Source organism: Electrona antarctica, assembly GCF_951216825.1.
Source record: "Electrona antarctica genome assembly, chromosome: 7".
In the NCBI taxonomy this organism is placed as follows: domain Eukaryota; kingdom Metazoa; phylum Chordata; class Actinopteri; order Myctophiformes; family Myctophidae; genus Electrona; species Electrona antarctica.
The window spans coordinates 25,982,896-26,007,516 of record NC_136812.1 but is presented as its reverse complement, the minus strand read 5'-3'; the positions used below and the strand labels follow the sequence as shown (position 1 = coordinate 26,007,516).

The following is a 24,621-nucleotide window of genomic DNA, read 5'->3' as shown; positions in this document are numbered from 1 at the left end:
CATGGGGCTGTTATAATTGTGGAATCAATTAGGGGTTGGTATGGTCGAGTGGGAGGGGCCTAGCCTATATATAAGAAGGGGGACCTGCCACTGTGGATCAGTCGATGTAGGGCTGTAGACCAGGAGGGCCAACCTATTCAGCCATGTATAGTTTTTAGTTTTGCTGTGTTTTGTTAAAACACCATTTTTGCACCATTTCTTTGGACACAAGGTGAATAAAAACTGTTTGATTTTGCTAACAAGGACTCTTACTTGCTATCTTGGGTAATTTTGAACATTTGAGTCTTGAATCTAATGCCTTTTTGGGCCCATACTACCTCGCACTGAGCAAAGTGTGACAATGACGTATCACCTAATCACGTTTTTAGCTAAATTGTTTCCATTTATCTAATTTATCGGTTGTTCAACTTGTTCATACATTTTCAGAAATTGTGGAAATAGATCTACAACTCTCAATGCGTTGAGATATGTAGATGACCCACCTGAAAATGTATTCTCTCTTGGAGCTGGAGAAATACATATACAACACTAACCATACTGTTAACCTGCCAGTGGTATGGGGTTTTTATAGACAGGAATGCATACAATATTAAAAATGCACTTAATTCAACAGTCATCAGAATCAAATTAATACTCTACCCCGACTTGGGAATCTGTTAGAAAATGCCACCCTGTTCTCATGGCCTAGAAACTCACTTAATTTAGCCTAAATGACATTACTACTGCGTCAGCATAACTACAAAAAACTCCCAATGGAAAATATGACGAATGGCTTTCCATGAACCAGGAAGTAAGCTTAGTAGAGGCTACAATTACACACCGCTCTCAGTGCGATACAGGCCCACACCCTGCGCCACACTTAAATCAATGCCTTGTGTACAAAGTCAAAATTTGCAGTCACATAATTCTGCACAAAACATACATGGTTGCAGTAGCTACCTGCAAATCAACATCAGTTAAGCTCTCCCTGGTTGCTTTTATAACTGCTACTAAATCAGTCCTCAAAGCTATGTCATGCACGTGTGTGTGTGTGTGTGTGTGTGTGTGTGTGTGTGTGTGTGTGTGTGTGTGTGTGTGTGTGTGTGTGTGTGTGTGTGTGTGTGTGTGTGTGTGCGTGTGTGTGTGCGCGTGTTGAGGGGTACTGCTACTGGCTACTGATTAATTTAGGACCCGCTTGATGACTAAAGGGAGGCTTTTACATGATGTTGACATCCGAGGATTTACATTCAGCATACACGCCAGGGAACCCAGGCAGAGGGACGGAGGAACTTGAATCATCAAAATGCCACTTTAATGCTGATGGAGCTTTTGTGTCTTCACACTACTTCTACGACTGCCCCATGGTGAGCTTCTGTAAGCTGCTGAGCTTGCCTGCAATAAGAGCTGCTTGTTATGATTCAGTGGGAGGAAGCGAAAAAGAGGAGGATACAGCAACTCAGATTTCCTCCAGTCAGACTGGCACAACTGGCCACGATGCACTAGCCTCTCTTGGATAAGCTGCCTCATTCTCTTGTGCCTTTGCATCTTAGCCACGTCAAGCAGATGTCAATAGCCCATCGGTTTAAACAAGTTATTGTCTGGCATATACAAAAAGAATAATGTCTATTGTACAATTTTGCAATTAAACATATTGGCTCAGCCCTAAATACTGGTGGCAACTTTGTTACTGCAATGGACCACCAATGCTGAGCCATAAAATGAGCACTGCTCTTTATGTACATGACCAGCATAAAATGCACAGTGGGCCAATGAGTTCACATTGCATGTATATACTCAAGTTATGAGGCACAAGGTCATTCTGATATCACCCCCTCTCCCTGAGCTGTTGGGAGGCCCTTCACCAAGAGTCTTCATACAAGTGTGACTCACTTATCACTCTCCTCCAATGTCCTGGAAATATTATGGCCCGCAGTTACAGCCCAAGTTGTCCATCACTGTCAAAGGCTGGGCCCGGCCCACCTACTAACCACCAGCGTATTACTTATTGCTAAACTAGTCTATCAAGCAGCAGGTTTAATGACCACCCCATACGTCAGTCTGTCAATGAATGACTAGGTATACAAATGGGGACTATATTGAAATACATGCTGAATAGAAATAACTCTCACCCCTGCCGTACAGGAGGGGATTGGAGGAAACGTTAGTGAAATCAGCTCATCAAGCCCAGAGAATATATTGGATGGGTGCATGTACAGTATGTGTCCTATCTTCATGCCCAAGGCAAACACAAGCATGGGGTTAGAGAGGGAGTTGATGACCTTGATAAGTTGATATGCCCAAGGTAGAGGGAGAGAGAAAGATAATCACATGGCTAAGCCAAAATATGCAGGGTGCAGGAAATAAAATATGTTTAAAAGTCATGAAAAGATAATTACATTTGAGAGGCTTTTAGAGATTTCCTCATTGAATTCAATGGTTATGTCACCACACTGAAAGGGACTGGGCGGGTGAGAACAGCAAAGCACCTAAATCCCTTTAAATGAGTCTGATGGGTGGTGGTTCTTGCAGTGAGATGTGTTAGTCAGCAGCCACTGGAAGCTGGTGTTCCTTTAAGGCACTGGGATCTCCCCCATGGGAGTAAAGCCTGCAGTGTACTTACAGAAGCGGCTATCAGACCCTGCCTCCAGCACACAGACGTTTGTCAGTGTGAGAAAGTGCCCAGCTGAACCAAAGACTGAACCACTGTGTGTGTGTCGACAAGGCCTGCTAACAAAGACGACCTTTCAACGCTCAGCGGTTTCTTCTCTCTCCCCCTCTCCTTCTCTGGGTCTTTTAGCAGGAACATGTACTACAGTTCCAGTCCAAGTGACAGAAAGCTGTGCACAGGACCCACTAATACACCTTTGTCCGTCTCCACTATCACATGGTGAAGGGTGACACTGGCATTCACCTTTGTCCCAGGTGCAGTCAGGCACCGCCTAGACACCCACCAATGCAAACTGTGATTACAAAGTCTGTCAAAGTGCAAAAGGCATTCACAACATATACAGTATAAAGGAACAGATCTTCTACACAGAGTAACAAATGCAGAATTAACTTCCCCCTAATAACTTAGCCTTGTTTCTTGCAGTTTAATTAAAATAATATATACAACCTTCAACCACATTGTAAAATACCACTTATTAAGAGTCTACCAATCTTTATAAAGACATTTAAGTTCATTATAAGTGGTTATAAGACATTATAAGTTCTTGGCTCTTGGCTATACCATTAATTTGGTAAAATATGTGTGGAGTCCTAAATTTTTTTCATGGATTAATTTCTTAACTATGTGCCCTATTAACACATTTCATATACTTAATGTGTAATCATCATCATCAAATTGCACTGCCACTCCAACTACTCCATTGTCCAAATGGTCATTATAGCCTGCCTAGTATTCTAGTCACTTTTGTTACCAAAGTAAATGGCAAACAAAGGAAATCCTACTCCTGCCAGGCATGCACCAACAGGTGCTCTCGGAGAACAGGCCTGCTATATGTTTTAGTCCATAAGGAAGAGCTCAGTGACAGCCTTTGACAAAAGAGAGGCCTTACTGGTCAGGCAGTGACATTCACCGGGTTACCCCGGGGAGCTGTGAGATCAGGGACAGACAGAAACATGTGGACAGACAGCTGCACCAGATTGGACGGTCGCCAAGGGATTGACAGAGGAGCAACACTCAAGCCAGGCCTTGGCTAAGACCTAAACTTGTATTCTTCTCAAAGAATGAGAAAACCGATCCAGATGACAAATGGAGCAGTAGAAAATGCATTTACCTAAGAGATTTTAAAAACATCACACCTGTGTGAACTGAGCGGTGCAACTATACATTTATTGTTACTGTACTCTACTGTGCTCTGTACTGTATTGTAGTGTACTGTGCGTGGGTCCCCGGAACATCCAGACCCCCAGGAACGTGCTCAGGGTGCAGGCCCGGTTCCGACGAGCCGCCCCGCGTCCGAAGCGGTCGGGAAATGACGGAGTTACCGTGTGGGGGTCCCCGGAATATCCAGACCCCCAGGAACGCGCCCAGGGGGCCGGTCCGGTTCCAGCGAGCTGCTGCACGTCCGAAACGGTCGAGAAATAACAGAGTTACCTTGTGGGGGTCCGTGTGGGGGTCCCCGGAACATCCAGAGCCCCAGGAATGTACTGTAGTGTGTACTCTGTGCCACTTTACTCTGTACTGTACTGGTCACTTTAGGTGTTGCAGCTTTACGGGCTCGGACATACATACGGACACACATAGCTCCGTAATGGAGCGGAGGCACTGCTCAAAAAGCTAAGAACCAAAGGTGTAAACTCAACTGTAATCGCACTGAATTTAGTGAAACTCCAATGCCATTGGCAGTAATGGTAACTTAACTGACAGCTACTGTCACAGGGGCACAAATAAATATGCATCCAACTACAGTACACAGAAATACAGTACAACTATTAGGAATAATGCAATCTGTACTCAAACTGAAGAAATCATGGTTGCAAACATTAAACAAAAAAAAGGTATCCTCCAGATCCAGAACCATGTTGAAGGAGTGAACACCATTAGCACACCTCCTCCATGCTTCAGGCCGGGTTCATTCAGATAAAACACTGGGAGCAGAGAGCCACAAGATCCATGCAGCAATGTTGTGGTCCTAATGCCAGATCCAGATATAGCTGGACGTCACAGGGATAAAAATACCCAAACAGATGGGAGGGCTCACAGGCAGGAGAGAGACAGTGGTGGCAGCAGCACGTCTAAAGATTTCTAGAGAAGAGCAATTACAGCCGTATGCTAACCTAACCTCTGCTTTACGTGTGGTTAGCAAAGCCTTCAATGGATGCCTGTTCGGAGATAATGACCTCCCTGGAAGATACAAATGTAAGGATAATCATACACAGACCACTGAGGCCTGTGGAGGAGATGATGGCAGGCCCCTACTGTATGGCCTGGGGTTCAGTTAGCAGGCACCACCAGCTACAGTACAACTTAACTTGAGACTAGGGCAGAGCTAGATTACTTCAATTTAAGGCGTTAACCCGAGAAGAATAGAAGTATGGCCCACTACCCACTTTTAACTTTAAGTGCATGATGTATGGACATTTTGGACGAATCAGTAGGGGTGTAACGATTCCAAGTCAAAATCAGAAGCACATTCTTAACAATTTGTGTGCCCAAGACGTCCACAGACGCCCTGGGAATTACCGCTATGCGGTGCCCAGGACGTCTGTGCACGTCTTTGATAAAAAATAAATAAAATGTCAAAAATAACATTGGGCACCCTGGGTCACTATTTTGAAAATGTTGAAAGGGCACAACAATGTGTTAATTGTCTAAGTCATTTTCTCTCTCCATCCTGTGTTTCTTCTGACGAAATTAAACTTGATGCTTTCCTTAGCATTTTGATACAAACACGCATCCGAAGACAAATAAATAAAAACACATTTTACAGAAGAAGCCGCAAGTCCTGCTACTAGTCAACGTTAGCTTACTGGCATCTTGCATTGGTTTTTGCGATGTCATGGCCATTGCCAGAGATGATGGAAACAGAACTGGAAAATCCATGCTTCCCTCAAGTCACCACCAGTATGGCTACATTTAGCCTTCCCCATTTGTTATAAACAACTGCAATATGTAAAAGTTATGCTGATACTATCTTCTCAGTTATGACTTCATCCACTGTTTTTCTTTCTCGTAATTTAGCTTTCCAGTGTGCGCACGCACGCACGCACGCACGCACGCACGCACACACGCACACACACGCACACACACACACACACACACACACACACACACACACACACACACACACACACACACACACACACACACACACACACACACACACACGTTTGTATCCAGTATAAAATGTTAATAGCATGGCAAATGTTCAAACTGTTTAAAAAGTGTGTTTTGAAGAGAAAACACAAAATTACAGAAAATGTAGTCTAGCATAAATGGCTGGGGCCTATGTAGGGAGTTCCATGATACAAGGAAGCCAAAGAAAAAAACGTTTTTGATTGTACAACATACAAGCTCTAGAGTTATAAACCTAAAGTGGATGTTATATAGCCAGTATGTAGCCGCAGGTTCTTCCTTGGCCTACTGCAAGTGCAAAGTTGCATACCACACACACACACACACACACACACACACACACACACACACACACACACACACACACACACACACACACACACACACACACACACACACACACACACACACACACACACACACACACACACACACACACACACACACCACACACACCACACACACACACACACACACACACACACACACACACACACACACACACACACACACACAGTCTAGTTGTGTGTGTGTGTGTGTCCAGTCTCATTTCCCAGTTTATTATTCCCTCCTCTTTGATAAACACAAGCAGAGCTTGGTTGAGTCATTAACAGTACATGGGACCAAGCTGAAGACAAGCTAATATTTGCCTCTGGGCATGGGGGGGGTTGGAGCTTTCAATTACTTCCTGTCTCTCTCAGGTCACTGAGTCAGCTACACTAGGATGATCTGCTGCTTTGCAGGGAAACTTGACTCAATTCAGTGCGTTTAATATATTCAATCCTTGGCAGTATTATTGGCAAAACAAAATTAGCATAAAAAACAAGTTCAAAGATATACTGTGCCATGTTTTGCAGTTGGGAGTGTCCCAGAACAGGTGCATTGTGAGTGACTGGAATCCTGCATTCATTACAAAATAATATGTTACAATGCCGAGCCTGCAAATTCATGAAGCAGGATGACCTTACCAATTTGATGGCCACATATTCGTTGGTATAGAGGTTCTTTCCCAGCCGCAGCTCTCCAAAATTTCCACAGCCAATCTTTTTCCCAACACGGAAGTTTGGGCCAACCATAAGAACTCCAGAGTTGGTCCCTGAACTCCGGCCCACATGTCCAGTCCTGCTGCCGGCTGCTTTGGACATCTTTTTTCCTTCCTCTGTCTCTCCCTTACCCCCTCTCTTATCAAAATCCATAAGCTTGTGATACCCTGGCCTCTCCACGATTATTCCCCGGCCATGCAAACCATAGAAACTCCAAAACAACGGCCAGAGGACACTTTAGGGAGGGGGAGGGAGACAAGTAACACGAGCCAGGAGAGGTGCTGCAGTTAAAATGTGCACAGTATCAAAAGACACTTAAGTGGGGTGAAAATGCGTGTTGTCTATCAGGCAGGCCAGTCGCCGAGTGCTTCCCTTTTGTTTCTTCTCGTCCCTCGTTTAGCAAAGAGGTTCCTTTGTCGGTTTCTCCAGCTCCACTCTCAAAGTAGCATATCCCTGCCTGAAGTGGGCAGGCTGTGCTAGGATGCGCCCACGCACACAATACTAGTCATAGATAAACACTTCAAATCACAGCTACTGCATCCACGAGGCCGCTTGGCAACGTCCCCCACAGCGCCTCATTCCTTCGGGTCAATCTTTGGTGAGACACTGGACATTCTCCATGTTGCAGGGTCACGGCGAGGGAGGCCAACAACGACGTCGTGACTGCAAGTCCTCCTCACTTCGATGTCAGAAAGATATCTGAAAAGTAAAAAGAACAAAAACAGTTATATACCAATCAGTTACTCGAGTCCCTGTATGGGCCGTATGTAAAGTATCTTTGTTTTTGTGTGTGTGTGTGTGTGTGTGTGTGTGTGTGTGTGTGTGTGTGTGTGTGTGTGTGTGTGTGTGTGTGTGTGTGTGCGTGCGTGCGTGTCCTTGACCCTTTCATATGTGCACCAACTGTTGCCCACAATAGAGATTGTGTTCAGAGACCAGTACAAATTAAAATGAACAAAGCAAATGAAAAGATGGTAAAATATTGGGAAACACACACACATAATCAATCATCTGTTCCTCTGCTCCTTATCATGACCCGACGATATAGTGAATTATTCAAAAATATAAATCTTCAACCTTTTACTTGGAGATCATATTATGTCTACAGTAGCTGTTCCATACTACAGCTGAAATGGGATCTTGTTCACAGACAAGCACAGGGTAAATTCAATAAAGCAATCAATATGAGCGGAAATATTCCACAGTAGACTTCAGACATGAGCATAAAGGCCTCTTGTAAAATACAGCCTACTTTGGAATGCACCAAATAGCATCCCAGCAGAAAAGGTGATCACCTTTAGAAAAGGGCTTAAACCAAAAAGCAGGATTTTCATAGAGCCTAAGCTAAATACCATTATTCAAGTCCCTCTCTCATACACAGGGCCTCATCATGGTCATACGGTCTAGTATGAGTAACAGTTTGACTTGACTGTGTGTTAAAAGGCCACAAACTCACATTGCCTAGTATGCCTTCACACATGTTCATGTGCAACCATTGCGACAACCATTACAATGTAGTCACAAAACCAATAGTGGAAAATTAACTGTCCAAATGAATGTGTTGCCAATTAATATAGATTGCCCTATTCACAAATATTTCAGGCTGGCAGATGGAATTAAAATGTGATAACCTGCGTGTCCACATATGTTATGTCAACAATTCCACAAATCTAAAATAAAACACAATTAAAACACATAATTATGTGTTTTATGGCATAAATCACACGACCAGAGCCTAGGAATGAAACTTTCTGGCCCTACTAGAAAGTATTTGTCTGTATTATTTTCCAACTGAAACTTCAATGTACAGCAAAAAGACAGGCATGTGTTTAAGGCAGGTATGAGCCAGGTCAATCATTAAATCACTCCCTTTTCCTTGTAGCATGTCACGTGTTACAGAACAAGTGAGAGACAGCTTAGCCTATCTTGTCTGGTCACCAGATAAGTTATGGAAAAGTTATTAAAAGCTCAAAGTAAGCTAATAATGACTAAAATTACAAATTACACAAAGTATGCACTTAAATTGTCAAACAGCCATGAAGAGAATAGTAAGAAATGTGTTTTTAAAACACAAGTCCAACGGGATTGTTTGATTGTTTCTGAGTGAGACAAATGTATTCTTCCAACTAATGGAGTCAGTCAAGTCAAGATCATTAGATTGCCCTGGTTGTGGATGTTAGGGATTGTTGATGTATGTTACTTAATGTCCTATTCGTGCACTCAAGAAGCACTTTGTATTTTTATTTTCTATGTATTGTACTGTTTGCAACTCTAGATTTTTTTATAATGGGATGAATCTAGAGTTGCAATACCCTCCATTGACTCCCTACTCATCCAATTTTCATCTGCGATCTGCTTGTATTAAACACCGTTAAACTCACCAACATTGCAGCTCTAGGCCAAGCTTGAATTATGCTCTTTCAATCTGCCGAGCTTTTGTGTCATAAAAATCCACCGTAGACATGTTATGAGCTACTTTTTGTCAAGAAATTCTGTGCAGGTGATAGTGATGGAGTTTGGAAGCACTCGTCGTAAGTCACTGAACGGCCCTACGTACCACCTGTTTCGCATTTGCACATAATGAAACGAGTGCTTCCAAACTCCAACACTTAGAAAAAGAATGTCTACAGTGGATTTTTATGAAACAAAAGCTGAGTGAGTTTAACGTTGTTTAATACAAGCAGATCGCAGATGAAAATGGGATGAGTAGGGAGTCAATGCAGGGTATTGCAACTCTAGATTCATCCCATTATAAAAAAATCTAGAGTTGCAAATTGCGGCTAACTGCAGGGGTAGACATTAAGGGAAATTTGCCACTGGTCCTCTGGCCCAGTGATTATTTTTAATCAACACATAAGTCAATTAATGATGGGATCACAGAACGCAATGTTGTAATTAACCAGACAATTTCACAAAATCAAGTGGCCCTGGGTAAGTGGAAGTTGGGTAACTTCTGCAAGTTCTGCTGGTCGGAAGGTACTCTAAATAGTACTTCCGGGCCAGCATGCCATTTATAATGTATATCCCTTACTTGTCACTACATTACACAGATATATACATGATAATAACGCCAAATAGTTGCAGTAGGCCTACTACGATCTAATAAAACCAACAGTGCCCTGGATGTTTTGCTAAAGTATGCTTCTACTACTAGCTAATTTTACACAATTGTGTTTCATGGCATAAATCGTACGACCAGAGGAGTGAAAGTAAAGTGACCGTTGGGCTAATGTTAGCTGGGTCGACTTGACTAGGCCAGATGCCGTTAAGCGATGTAACATTATCCAACTACTATCTAGATAATAGCCATGATTTGTACGCAACATCAATTCATTTCAATGTCAACCACTAGGTCCAGTGGGTTGCCGACCTGCCGTTAGCCAACCTGGCGACCATAACGTCGCTCTTCTTGGCCTTTGCTGATAGAAATTAGAAACCCAGCTAGCCAACGTTCAACTAGCCATTAGCAGGAAACCCAGTCCTACTGTAAACACTTGAATTTGGCTAACGTTAAGCCAGCTACGTGAAATATTCACAGAAGCATAACGTTCGCCCGTCCTGTAGACAGCCAACTCTTCATTATGACAGAAAAATAAACATTTTCCACAACGGACACTAGTGTTCATAATTTCACCTGAGAGAGAGAGAGAGAGCAAGAGGTACGTTTGTTTCGGACAACTCCTCATTTTCTAATAATACTTAGTGGAGCAAGAGTGTCACTCACAAAAATGACGTTTTTTCAACTGATAAAAGTGAGGACACCCTATCATTTAAAAATGCGGTATTTATGTCGAGTGACACGCTCGTGCGACGATGTATAAGCAGCCCTTAAAAGCTCGTTAGCAACCATGCTAGCGCTAACGACAGTGGACGTAGGTTATGTTAGCACTAGCCTGCTTGTATGCATTGCGGCGCGACATAGCACCGTCGAAAAGAAGAACTCATACACAAATTAACTTACATCGACGAAGAAACCCATCTCGTACCTTTTCACACGTGAATCATCGAAGTGTCGTCAGCGTCACGGTTGTTCATTTATTGAGACGCATTTTCAGAGTGTATTTGTCTGCTGCTGTTTCCTTCCTGTGGTTTTCTGCTGTTGTCTCTGTCTTCATAAGCCTCCCCTCCTGCCGATAAGCAAAGCATTAGCGTCGCACTCGGCACGGCAGCAGCCAACACTACGTTACTCCAGAGCCTGCGTTACTACTCCAACGCTGACAAATGAGCGTGAGCGCTTCTTCCTTGAAGAATACAAGCCAACACATCAGGGAGACGTACGCAGTTGCATTGCATGCTGCGCTGAGAGGAGACTACACTTAATACAATTTTTGCACAACAGAGACAACATTAGACCCCGTACCGCCCTATTTCTATTCTTAGCTCCATCTCAAAAGTGATGGAAATTGGAAAAATAGTCTATGAACAGGTTGAAAAGTATCTTGCCAATAAAGAACTAATGTACTAATTCCAATCTGGCTTCAGAACATATCCCACTCCACTGACACATGCCTCCTTTATTTGAGCGACCACGTATCAAACACAAGGTGGATGCTGGCAAATACTGTGGCATGGTCAAGCTGGACCTCCAAAAGGCTTTCGACACTGTAAGTGTAAACCACTCCATACTGAATCTGATTAATAAGCTATTTCTATTCTTAGCTCCATCTGGAAAGTGATAGAACTAATAGTTTGAAAAGTATCTTGCCACAAAAAACGAATGTATGAATTCCAATCTGTCTTCAGAACATCCCACTCAATTTACAATTTAGGCATTTAGCAGACACTCTTAATCCAGAGCGATTTACATTAAGCAAAAACAAAAAGCATGGCATACATCACATGTATAAAAAGTGACACATGCCTCCTCTATTTGAGCGACCACATCAAACACGAGGTGGATGCTCGCAAATACTGTGGCATGGTCATGCTGGACCTCCAAAAGGCTTTCGACAACGTAAACCACTCCATACTGATTAATAAGCTAAAAGCAATTGGTTTTGATAGCTGGATGCAATCCTACCTGGAGGGGAGAGAACAGATGGTGGAGGTGAATGGAACACTGTCCCTCTCCCTTCCCAGTGAGCTGTGGCGTTCTACAAGGAAGCATACTAGGGCCATTACTGTTCCTAATTTATGTAAACTACATGACATTAGCTTGTGACTGCAACTTGTTCCTGTTCACGGATGACTCTGCACTGCTGGTCTCTGACAGGAACAAACTGCAGGTTGAAAAGGCCATGTATGGCCTACTTGTATGCAAGCAGAGCACGCCATGAGGTGCGCTCGCCGCTCACCACTGCTGATACGACTGCTGCTCTGAGTCCTAAAACTCTCTGCTGCTGTCTGGGGCCGACTGCTGCTCTGAGTCCCTAGAGCTCTCTGTCTGGGTACGACTGCTGCTCTGAGTCCTAGAGCTCTCTGCTGTCTGTCTGGGTACGACTGCTGCTCTGAGTCATAGAGCTCTCTGCTGTCTGGATACGACTGCTGCTCTGAGTCCTACAGCTCTCTGCTATTCTAAATCCTTTAGACCCGTTATTGACCATATACCAACCTTGAAACGTACAAGTAAGACGCGCGAACGCAGCTCGTAAATTGCAAAAACAACAATTAGAATAAATTACGTAATTTTTTAAGGTTTTTTTTAAGTTCTCTTTTTTTTGTGTTTTTTAAGTTTTTTTTAAAGTTAAGTTTTTTTTAAGTTAAGTTTTTTTTAAGTTTTTCCTTTTTAAGTTTTTTTTTTAAGTTAAGTTTTTTTTTAAGTTAAGTTTTTTTTAGTTACGTTTTTTGTAAGTTTTTCCTTTTAAAGTTTTTCCTTTTTAAGTTTTTTTTTTAAGTTAAGTTTTTTTTTAAGTTAAGTTTTTTTTAAGTTAAGTTTTGTGTGTGTGTGCGTGCGTGCGTGTGTGTGTGTGTGTGTGCGTGCATGTGTGTGTGTGTGTTTTTGTGTGTGATACAGCTGCGCCCTCTGGTGGTGGGCGGGTGGTGTTACAGCGTGACAGACAGACACACAGACGGACAGACATGATCTGCTGGGTCTCATAGTAAATGCTCACTGCGTTCGCAATCACTGCGTTCGCAACCAGTGGTGGAAAAAGTACTCAATTGTTTTACTTAAGTAAAAGTACCAATGCAATTTAGAACTACTTCGTTACAAGTAAAAGTACGGAATTGAAAATGTACTTGAGTAAAAGTATTGGCATCAAAATGTACTTAAAGTACTAAAAGTAAAAGTATTCATATTGAAGAATGTCCCATTTCACAAGTTCAAAATGTGTAGAAAATCTACAAGCTCTCAATGAGTCGCAACGCGATGCATTGAGAGCTTGTAGATCTGCTATTTTCAAATGGCCGAAATGTATAGGGTTGAAGTGGTTAATGTATGTTTTCTAATCAAATTTTAAATCGCCAAAGTAACTAGTAACTAAAGTTTTCAAATAATTGTAGTGGAGTAAAAGTACAAATTTTGTCTCCGAGATGTAGTGGAGTAGAAGTAAAAGTACAGTAGTCTACATACATACAGTACATACATACCCAGCCGATCGCAGTACTTGAGCGCTCTGCTTGTGCAAGTAATTGCCTACTTAGGTTACATCCTGGAAGCAAATATTTCCTGTGATAAAATGGCCACCAATGTAATCAAAAAAAGTCAATTCACCCTTTGTCAAGTCCAGCCCGTGGTTGTGCCCCTCTTCGCACCCATTGGTTGCAGTTTCGTGGTTGGACAAAAATCCTCTCTCTCCATCCACTACCATTGAAATAACATGTTTTTCAGTTGCTTCATATTGATATTCTGTGCACTCGATTGTTATTTTAAACTTGGTGTCAGTAAAAAGGAACATCACAGGTGCAGCATGGTGACTGGGCATATCATGTTTGTTTTTAGTTTTTTCCAAAAATGATGTTTTAGCAAATTCAACATAAACAAGGTGGAACCAGGGCGGAACAAGGCAGAAAGAGCCTGCTGGTTGGTCAGGGACCAATCAGAAGGCATCTTGCTCAAGGACACTTCAACACTAACTCTGCCTGGGATCGAATTGGTAACCTCACGGCCATCCAGCTGTTTTACCGGCCACTCTACCCCTGAGCCACTGCCGCCCTAGGATCTCCTCACTGGTCAACAAAAACGCCTTGAAGACCCTAACATAACAGGAGGTCAGGAGCCCTCATACAAGGTTTCTTCAACTATGCATGCACCTCTTTATACCACAGCAGCACCTTAAAGGCCCTTTAAACAAGGCTGCAGACTTCCCAAAACAAACTGGTCAGGCTACTACTTGGCCTCACTCCCAGGACCCACCTCACCTCTGCCCATGTTGATAGATTTGAATGGCGTTGGGTTGACGATAGAGTACACAGTATACAGCAACTTGCAATTGGCCTGGTCTACAAGATTCGCTACACTACCAAAATACCCATAGGCCTACCTGTCAAAATACTTCCTTAATGTCAACGAAGTCCACACTCACAACACCAGAGGGAGTTCAACAAACCATATGCAACCCAGATTCGGCTCAAACAAGGGTTTAAATTAATTTCTCTCCTTCATCCATCCATCCATCTTCAACCGCTTATCCATAGTCGGGTCGCGGGGGCAACAGCTCCACCAGAGAGCTCCAGACTTCCCTCTCCAGAGCAACATTAGTGACTTCGATCCTCCTGGGGGATCCCGAGACGTTCCAAGGCCAGTGAGTCGATGTAATCCCTCCTCCCAGTGGGACGTGCATCGAGGACCTCCCTAGGGAGACGCCCGAGAGGCATCCTAACCAGATGCCCGAACCACCTAAGCTGGCTCCTTTCCAGGCGAAGGAACAGCGGCTCTACTCCGAGTCTCTCCTGCGTGACTGAACTTCTCACCCTATTTCTCTCCTATGCCACTAAAAAGTGGAACACCCTACTATTAAGCTATTAAGAAATGTCAATCCCTTAATGACTCCTTCAAAACCATGTGTCAAATGATGCAAATGATTACGATGTACGGCAGGGGTGTCCAAAGTGCGGCCCGCAGGCCAAATGCGGCCCTGGGACGAATTTTATACGGTCCGCAGCTTAATACCTGAATGGTATTATGAACGGCCTGCCCAACCCTGGGCATTTTACCTTGCTCGTCTGGTTATATTTGGTAATGTGACATTTGAGGCTGAGTTACACTTTTTGTTCACAGCACACACCTGACCATTAACATTGAAATTAAATATTCATGATGATAGTTAAATAGAATCGTTTAAATGCGATGCATATGTATGTGACTTTGTTATAGTCCGAAGGTACATTATGTCAGGAGATGTAGTTGGCACTTGGGTGTTTAAATATGTTCTAATATGGCCCCCTTTGAAAAGGGACACCCCTGATGTACGGTGATAAGAGCGCCCCTCACTTCACACAGGTGTGATTTTTTCTTTTTACTGTGCCACATGTAGCCTACTGCCTCCAATGTAGCAGGTAGATATTCACTGTAGTCATACAGGTAAATAGGTTAATTAGCATCACATACATGGTTTTTATTTTCTGATGCACATCTTTTCTCAGTTTCACGAAAACTAGAACTCACATTAGATCTATTGGTCCTTGAGATATTCATTACTGTGGGCGCAGAGAGAGAGAGAGAGAGAGAGAGAGAGAAATTACAATGTTACAAATTACTGTTACAATGCGACAAATATAAAAACATCAGAGAATCATTCTTCCCTAAATTTCAAGAAAAATATAAAGAATTTGAATCCACCATTAATAACTCATCACTTCAATATGTTCTGGGAGAACAGTCCAAATGTTTTGGCAGCAAAATACGTGTGGAGTTGTCATAACTGAGGGACAGTCAGTGGACAGTAGAGCCAGGTATATCTAGCTGAACAGGGTCATTAAGTTGCTGTTATGTTTCTATTTATTTTCATTGTTACTGTATTGCTTGTTGTTCATTATTGTTGGGATGTTTGTTGTTGTCTCTGTGTGCGCAATGTTGACTTTTGTTTTATTGTATGTATGCTTTGGCAATGTAGAACATATTTATCATGCCAATAAAGCCTTTTGAAATTGAAATTGAGAGAGAGAGAGAGAGAGAGAGATAGGGAGATATAGGTGAAAATTCATCAAAAAGTATTTTGATACAAATACTGGGTCAAAAAATGTATCACAATACAAAATATAAATACTGGTCTGAGAAATGTATGAGATACAAATATGTATAGGAAATACATGAAAATACATTTTATAAAAATGTATCCAATGATTAGTAAGGTTGAAGATTGCCAAATATTAAACTAATTACCTGTCAGAATGTCTAAGAATAAATTGAAGTAGAAGAATATTAAGAAATGAATAATACATACCGGCATTAAACATAACACACTTTATATTTTAAGCTGGAAGTACCCAGGAAGTACCTGGAAGTACCCTCACTAAAAACGCCGGGACAACGCTCCAAACATCCCAAACTCTTCTCCCTTCTGGCTCCAAAACTGTGGAATGCACTTCCTGTTGCAGTCAGAACTGCAGCATCACTCCCAATCTTCCACCCTAGTCTGAAAACCCACCTTTTCAGACTCCATCATGGCCCATAGCACTTACCCTACCCCCTTAGATAGCATTTCTGTAGACTTAGATATCATTTGATACAGACTTATAGCATGTTATGTAGACAGCACTATAATTGCATTGTATGTAGTCATAGCACATCATAGTACATATGTATAGCATAGTATATGTATAGTTTATATGTATAGTTTCATTATATAGATATTCCACTGTTACGTTCTTAGCTTACGGTACGCATGTTTCATGATAAATGCTTTTTTATGTGATGTATTCCCATGCTTTTTTGTTCTTGCTTAATGTAAATCGCTCTGGATTAAGAGCGTCTGCTAAATGCCTAAATTGTAAATTGTAAGCAACTGTGCACACACAATATTGAGGCCAATATTTCTGATATGACAATAGATATATCCACAGTTGGCCCTAAGGTTTATTCATCATCATGCTTAAGAGTTTGCATCTTTTTATGGAAAATCATCTGATTTTGTTTTAAATGTGTTTTGTTTTGTCTGTATTTTATTCCAAAAAGTTGAAAAAAGACTAATTATTAAACAACAGTTCATTTTATTTCCAATGTTCACATTTTCAAACCAATCCTTTGTGTTACTGTATGTATTTGTTACATAAGGAGTGCTGTGCAACCCCAGTGTTGTCAGTGTCATCAGCATCACTTTGTTGCTACATGTCAACACCCTGAAGAAGGCAACTAGCTTGTCGAAACGTTGGCATCGGGACTACGAGTTGTGCGACCTCTCCTTTCTTTTATAAAGTTTGTATCCCGTGGTCAGCACCTCCCTACTCTTGGTGTACGCTCCTAACATTTTGTTTGACATGTCAACACATGACTACTCTTGAAATATAATACAAAGAATGTTATAGGAACATATTCTAATTGTGATATTTTGCCTGCCTTCTGTCATGAAAAAGAGTCATAGCTTCAACGAAACAGAGACATAATAACATTGACTGAATTAAAAACCAGTATAGGGGTGAAGAAGACAATGAATCTGCCATCATTTACTATACAACCTCCTCCGAGAGTACTGGTGACACAAATCCCCCACTCTACACTTTTACAGCCCTTTTAAAAGACAGGTGTACAACACAACTCACTGAACAGCTTATGCAGCCCAAACTCCATCTGTGTTCATGTTGATGCTGGTGATGCAGCAGCCTTTCTCTGCCTTATTCAATATTTTCTGCTGACATAATACCATAGTGCTGCTTGAGGTGCACCTGGGTCCACATGGAGGACAGCCCTGAGGACAGTGTTTGTTGACGAAGGTGTGTCTGTGTGTGTTTGTGTGTGTGTGTGTGTGTGTGTGTGTTGGGGGGGGGGGGGGGTTGGGGTTAAGGCCCAGGTTTACTTCAGCAAGCAGTTTGAAGGGGACAAGCTACAGTTTTTAACAATTGATGAGGGAAGTGCCCCTAAGGCAGGGCTGTGTTGCTGTATGATGGGCCAGAACGCTGGTGTGAGGGGGAGCTCCATGGACAGCATTTCTTGAGCCTGTGGACATGGTAGGTGGCTGTGTCGCTCCCCGGTTGCAAATTGATAAAGCAGAGGCGAGTGTACTAGCAGCTGAAGGTGGGACTGGGAAACATCAGAGTCTGTAGGGGAGAAACGAGTGGGAACATCCTTGATTTCTGCACGAGGTGTGTGAGAAGGAGGACTCTCGTCATCTTCGTCGTTGTGTATTTTGTTGATGTCCTTTTTGTCTTTGGACCTCCTGACCTCATCTTTTCCCATCTTGCTGTAGGGTGTTTCCTCCAAAATGTAGTCCCTGGAAAGCGGGGAACATCTCTGACCTTTACGGAACTTTGCCCTCCTGTTCTTGAACCACACCTGGATGAGACAGAACATTGTTTCAGTGTGAGCAGTAGTTGTTTATTTTTATTTCTTTATTTGCAGTTGAACAAGTGTAGCAATGTGACTCAGTGTACTCTCCGCCTGAAGACCTGTTTGGCTTTAGTGTCCCTTCCCATGTGGGAGGCCCAGGTTCAGTTCTCAGTTGTTACAAAAGCAATGTAGTGAGGAATTAAAGAATAGTTTCTATTAGTTAATAAATTCAGCACCTTTTCCTACACCCCTCCCTAAAAAAGACAATCATAAGACACTATTGTTGACAACACTCATGACTGAAGCTAAAGAACAATCAATACATACATAGGTGTTTGTTTAGTTTCAGGTAAGGTTTGATCTTGTGAAGAGTAGGCTATCATGTTATGCTGACCTGAATTCTTGCCTCAGGCAGGTTGATGCAGACGGCTAGTCTCTCTCTCATGCTGACATCTGGGTACTGTGTCTGTTGGAAGGCTTTCTCCAGAGCTTGAAGCTGGGACACCGTGAAGGCTGTGCGGCTGCGACGCTGCTTCTGATGGTTGCCATAGCGAGCTTCTAGAATGAGCTCTGCTGGGACAGGGACAGAATGAACCCGTCACCAAAACAATCAGGACTTGTTGAAAGGTAACATGATGAGAAGCATTATATATGTTGACCCACTTATTCTCATAAATTCTATTGTATTGTAATTGTATGAAATTCCCAAATTGCTACATGCGAGATGTCATGACCTCAGGCCTCTTGTCCACATTGAAAGGCAAATATGCAATATATATAATATCATTGCCAAATTAGCCGTTGGGCCAGTGGGGCCGTGGCCCAGGGACCCTTGGCTCTCAGGGGCCCTTCGGGGAAATTGGGCTGCGCGGTACTGCGTTTGAGGCCCTGAAAAGGGCTCCTGGGGCCCTTCACTGGCCAATGATTTTGTTCAATTTAGGTCAAAAAGATGATAACAACACAAAAAATCATGAAAGTTCTGCGTGCCCGTGCGGGCCCCCAGAAAATTACCATCCCAGGGTACCTCGTGGGGTTAATCCGCCCCTGTATAATATTTGACACTGTAATAAATAATAATAACCCTACTGGCATAATTTCATTATTACTATATACACTACTTTTGAGAGTGAGGGCGAAATAGGCCATCTTTGAACAAACTTTCAGGACTTTCAACACTTGAAAAAAAGATACGTAATTTCTCAGTCTGAGATAGAAAAAAAATACTATAGGCTTAGTTACATCACCTTTGTTGATAAGATACTATAAAGAGGTAAGCCTATATTAATGTGATTACATGTGAGAAGTTCTTCTGAGAACCTACCTGCCAGTCTCTCAGCAACAGCAAGGGTGTGCACTGTGGGACTGGCCGAAGAGTAAACTCGGTACTGTTCCGCCATCTGGTGGTGAAGGTCAACCAGCATGGAGTTGAAGCCGTGATGAGGATACACGCCGTTGCCACAACTTGATGCACCGCATAAACTCAAACGTGAATTCATGGTGAATCTATATAATATAGAGCATATATAGGTAATATGGACTGACAAATGCATTGTTAATTTGAAAGTTTTTTGGAATAGGAGAAAAAAAATAGCTACATATTTTAAACCTCAACATCCGTAAGTAGGCAATTGTATGAAAAAGTTAACATCATGGCAACAAAAAGAAGGGAAAGTTAATATGCAATTGCCTATATGCCTACTCGGCCTGTATGAAAACGTAACAGTAGGCTAGGCTATAGTTTCCGTGCGTAAAATGTTGATGGTAGTGGCTGAATATTATTAAATAATAATAATAATCTACATTTAATTAATTAACCTTCCAGTGAAGAACAGAGCTGGATTCATTTCTAGTTTACCTGATGCACAAAAAAATCGTTATAGAGGTCCAATAAGTCCCAAATATATCCCAAATTCTGCGCTGTCCTCGTTGGGGGCACCACACCTACTTCATGGATCAAATTCTCAGAAATCATTCTCACCCACAACTATTTAAGAAGCATTTACTCTCGACTCCCCTCAGCCATTAGCCAATAGAAAGAAAGGTATTAGCTGGGATTAGGTGGGATGAGGGAAAAGAGGGAGGTGCAGAGGCTCAAGTTTTTGAAACTATTGAACTTGGGAGATTTACGCCAAGGATCCCCCTATAAGCGAGCGATTCATTCCTCCCGTTAAAACAATTAAAACAATGTGGTCGGCTAATCTCCGAGGCAGGACAGATTAAAATAACAGCCTTTGATTGTCCTGTGTTCTCAGACCTCTTTCTCCCATACTCCTGGCTTTGACAGCCTCCTCTCAGAGGGGGGTTCTCTATGGTTTGTTTTGCTAACAGGCACCATATTTTGCCCATAAACTGTCAGCATGAGAAGTTTAATCTAGACATTGCCCATTGAAACCAATTTCTTAAGGTCCAACTGAGCCAAATTCCAAAGGCTCCCAAAAAGAATACTATTATTTCCAGCTAAATAAGGAAAATAACAAAACAAGGCTAAAGCCTTCCATTATCATTATTAGTATTAGTCATTCATTCATTCATTCATTCATTCATTCACTCACTCACTCACTCACTCACTCACTCACTCACTCACGCACGCGCACACACACACACACACACACACACACACACACACACACACACACACACACACACACACTTACATTGTGATTGTTGTGTGCAAATGTGTTAACATAGTGCCATGGGTGTTTGGGGTTAGCAAAGACAAAGAAAAATATAGCACCAATAAAGCACCAATAAGGTATAGTAAGCATCAGATCGTAACATATACAGTATAATGTTCCCCACAAGTATTTGTTGCCAATCATCAATTTTAAGATGTTGGGTAAGAAAGATGTACGTAGCTACTGGCTTGCACTGGGTAAAAAAAACTGCACCATACAACAAAACAGCTATAACTTATTTCATGAAAGAAACCCATGCTGTTCTAAATAACATGTTACTTTAACATGCATTGTAGGTCATATGGACGGTTGTATCAGGATTCGCTGGTCAACAAATGAGATGTTTATGTGCTGTGGGAGTAGACATAACCATTCAGGAATGAATAAAGTTCTGAGGTAAAAAGAGAAGATATTCTGTCCTGTAGTGTTTAAAATGGCTAGAGGGTGTTATGCTCCTTTAAGTCCTTTTAGAAGAACCCATCCATCCAACACATCCATGGATTACAGAGAATAAAAGGCAAAGGATATTCCTGGATAAGTCTCATTGCTGACAACAGCCTCACCCTGTAGCAGGTGAAAACCTGTAGGATTTAATATCAGTTGTCTATGCATGGAGAATCACCAGCCAAGCTCTACTAGAAATAAGACTATGAAAATGTGAATAATAACTTTTATAGAACATCAAGCTTTGTCCAGCTTCCTGTCATCAAGCAACAAAAACAGGTTATTACAGCGTTGCTATTAGGCACATTAAAGTATTGTAGTTCATGGTTGTATCAGGATTCCCTGGTCAATAAATGAGATGTTTATGTGCTGTGGGAGTAGACATAACCATGGTTCACCTCTTCCAATTTCTTTTCACTTTCACTTCAGACCTCCAATATGTGAAAATGTTTGTGTTCTTTCTCCCTTGGCTTTTTTCCTCCTCTTTTCGCTGTTCTTGGCTGTCAAGCTATATTAGTGTCCGATAGAAATAAGTCATTTAGAAGAGGCTCTGTCGGCCAGCCCCTCAACCCCACTAAAAGCTCCAGGATTAGGTCCCAGAGGCCTTTGTCTCCGCAGCCTGCAGGATTAGGGGAGATTTACTGCAAAGAGAGAAAAAAAGTAGTTATTTCATGGCACTTTCATGATGAAACCTGGCCAAAGCTGTGTTGGCTGGGGGGATTATAGTCACACAAAGAGTACGGTTGTGTGTGTGACCCCCCTCCCATAGCCACCACCCTGGACTCACTGCCCCCCTGGATCACTTACCCCTCTGCAGGCCTGGCAGGGTCTGGCTGGGCTCACCTCTTCCCTAGCCCCACTGTCAAGATACCCAGAGTTCACTCCAAATGAGTGATGGCCTCACTGATTAGCCCCTATCCCTTCCAGCCATCCATCGCCGACCTGCTCTGTCTTCAGTCCTGTAGCAAACAAAATACAAAGAAATCGAAAAATACGGAGTAATCCGAAGTGTAAAATTGGACCCGCAATGGTCCATTTTTACAGTGTGCAGCAACACCAATGCCCATTCCCTGATGGCATGAGATTATCATTCAACATAGGTTATCATTCAACATAGGATTATACAACATCTTGCGATGATGCCAGCAACATGGGAGTAAGTATGCCTCAGGATTCAAGAATGAATAAAGTTCAGAGGTAAAAACAGAAGGTATTCTGTCCTGTACTACTGTAGTGTTTAAAACGGCTAAAAGGGAGTTATGCTCCTTTTAGAAGAACCACTTACACACATCCATGGATTACAGCGAATAAAAGACACGGATATTCTTGGATAAGTCTCACCCTGTAGCAGGTGAAAACCTGTAGGGTTTAATATCAGTTGTCTAACAGCATGGAGAATCACCAGGCGTTTAGAGCTTTACTAGAAATAAGACTATGAAAATGTGAATAATAACTTTTATAGAACGTCAAGCTTTGTCCAGCTTCCTGTCATCAAGCAACAAAAAAGGTTATTGCAACTCTTGCTATAAGGCACATTCAAGTATTGACTGCAGGTGTTTGGTTTGACTGCAATGATAGACCAGTTCAGGAGTCTTCTGTTACTGTACAAAGAGGAATAAACAATTTGAATAATATAATAATAAAATCCCAAACAGAACTCTGTTCATGAGTTCTTTTCAAAAAATAGTTTTAGATTGATATGAAATGGGAGGCAACTGAGGACGATGAGGGTGGAGGAGTGGTTTTCGTTTGACTTTTTGTTAATGTCTCCTGTTTAACAGATGTTCCAGTTAAGAGAACAGAACACCCCTGCAGCCTGCTTTGCCAAAAAACAGACCCGTGCTTTCTTTAATTACTTATCAATAGTGGAAATTTGTATTGACAAGGAGCTGTCAGCCGGGGAGCTGTTTGTTGTCAGTTATCTGTGGGAGAGACGCTCAAAGGCAGGCCCCCTCGGAACCAGCCGGATCGATTGGCATGCAAAACACAATTGAAACCCTTTCACGGCTGTGATGTTAGTACTGGAGCATGTGGGCCAAGGGGGAGAGAGCAGCTATGAGCTAAACACTTCTTCATTGGCGGAAATCAATAGGGCTGGGTGGCCTTTGACCTGACGGAGACAGGGAGAGCTGTCGGCGGGTCAGTAGCCCCTCTTAAGCCCCTGTGAGTGCCAGGATCATGCTGGGAGCCCTGACACTGACTATGACACACTCACAGCTTAGACTGACATTGCTCTGTGTGCAAACACACAAAGGACACACACACACACACACACACACACACACACACACACACACACACACACACACACACACACACACACACACACACACACACACAGAGAGCATGGAGCTATGAGCATCACCTGTATTGTATGCTTCATTGGTGATTAGCTGTAGCTCCATTTCAGATAGCAAAGATAAGGACAGTTATCAATATAAATGAGTATAAAGAAGTTATCCAGACAATCTCTTAAACTGAGATTCCAGCTGTTAGATTCCAAAGGCTACTAAAAATAATCTAAATGGGAACGTTGGAGAACTGAAGTCTGAGAAATGCATTGCATTCGGTAATTCCAGTCTTAGGACGCCTTATTATTACCTTCCTATTAGCTTCTTATGATTTGCTGCCCTCCTCCCTTGGGAGTATGCCCATAGGTGGCTCAATGGGCAGATCAATATGAGGGTCTGAGTAAAGATCAGTCACTTAATTGGGCAGCAGGACTGAGCGATTAATGTCAGAGAGAGGGACAGGCAGCTGTGGACTGCCCAGCTCAGCATGGCCTGGCCACAGGGTCAAGGGCACCAACAGAGGGGTGGGGACTGGGGAGGGTGCTACTTGGTGAGCTCCAAACACACCCTTGCATAAGACCTTTCAAACAACCTTTCCTATTTTAAGCCTGTCCATAATACAAACTCCAAACAAAGGCTTTGGTCAACTTGCACACTACAGAGTTTCATACAGACGTAAAAGAAAATAAATGTTATAAATGTAATATAAAAACATGTAATATAAAAAAATCAGTTGAGAAAACGCATTGTCTACTGTTTCTTTTTCAATGACAGATGAAAAAAATAATTTAAAAAGGCAGATATATATATGTGTGTGAGACTGCCTGGCAGATATTATGCTTAATTTGCGTATACCACGTCACCTGACACTGTCACATGCCGGAAATAGACGATCTCTAAGATCTACAAGCTCACGTGTGGCATTGTGACGCGTTGTGAGCTTGTATTACATAGAATGCTTGGCAGATGATGGTATTGTATGACAAAGTGTAAAGCAGGCTATACATCCAGCAAATGGTAAAGCACAGCA

At 42.4% G+C, this 24,621-nt stretch overlaps 1 protein-coding gene across 5 annotated transcripts in view; it reads right to left on the bottom strand.

The window, feature by feature from the left end:
* The window catches only part of csnk1g2b (casein kinase 1, gamma 2b), a 48,762-nt gene extending 36,857 nt beyond the window's left edge, over positions 1–11,905 (bottom strand). For 2 of the 5 annotated variants that reach the window (XM_079506898.1, XM_079506901.1), the window contains exons 1-2: positions 10,806–11,082; positions 6,748–7,521 (exon numbers count right to left, since the gene is read on the bottom strand). In XM_079506898.1, the coding sequence (XP_079363024.1) occupies positions 6,748–6,975 (228 nt within the window). In that variant the 5' untranslated portion in view covers positions 6,976–7,521; positions 10,806–11,082. Of the gene's footprint in view, positions 1–6,747; positions 7,522–10,780; positions 11,085–11,839 lie in introns of those variants that run through there. The other 3 variants (XM_079506899.1, XM_079506902.1, XM_079506900.1) reach the window with 3 other exon arrangements.
* Positions 11,906–24,621: the final 12,716 nt, after the last annotated feature.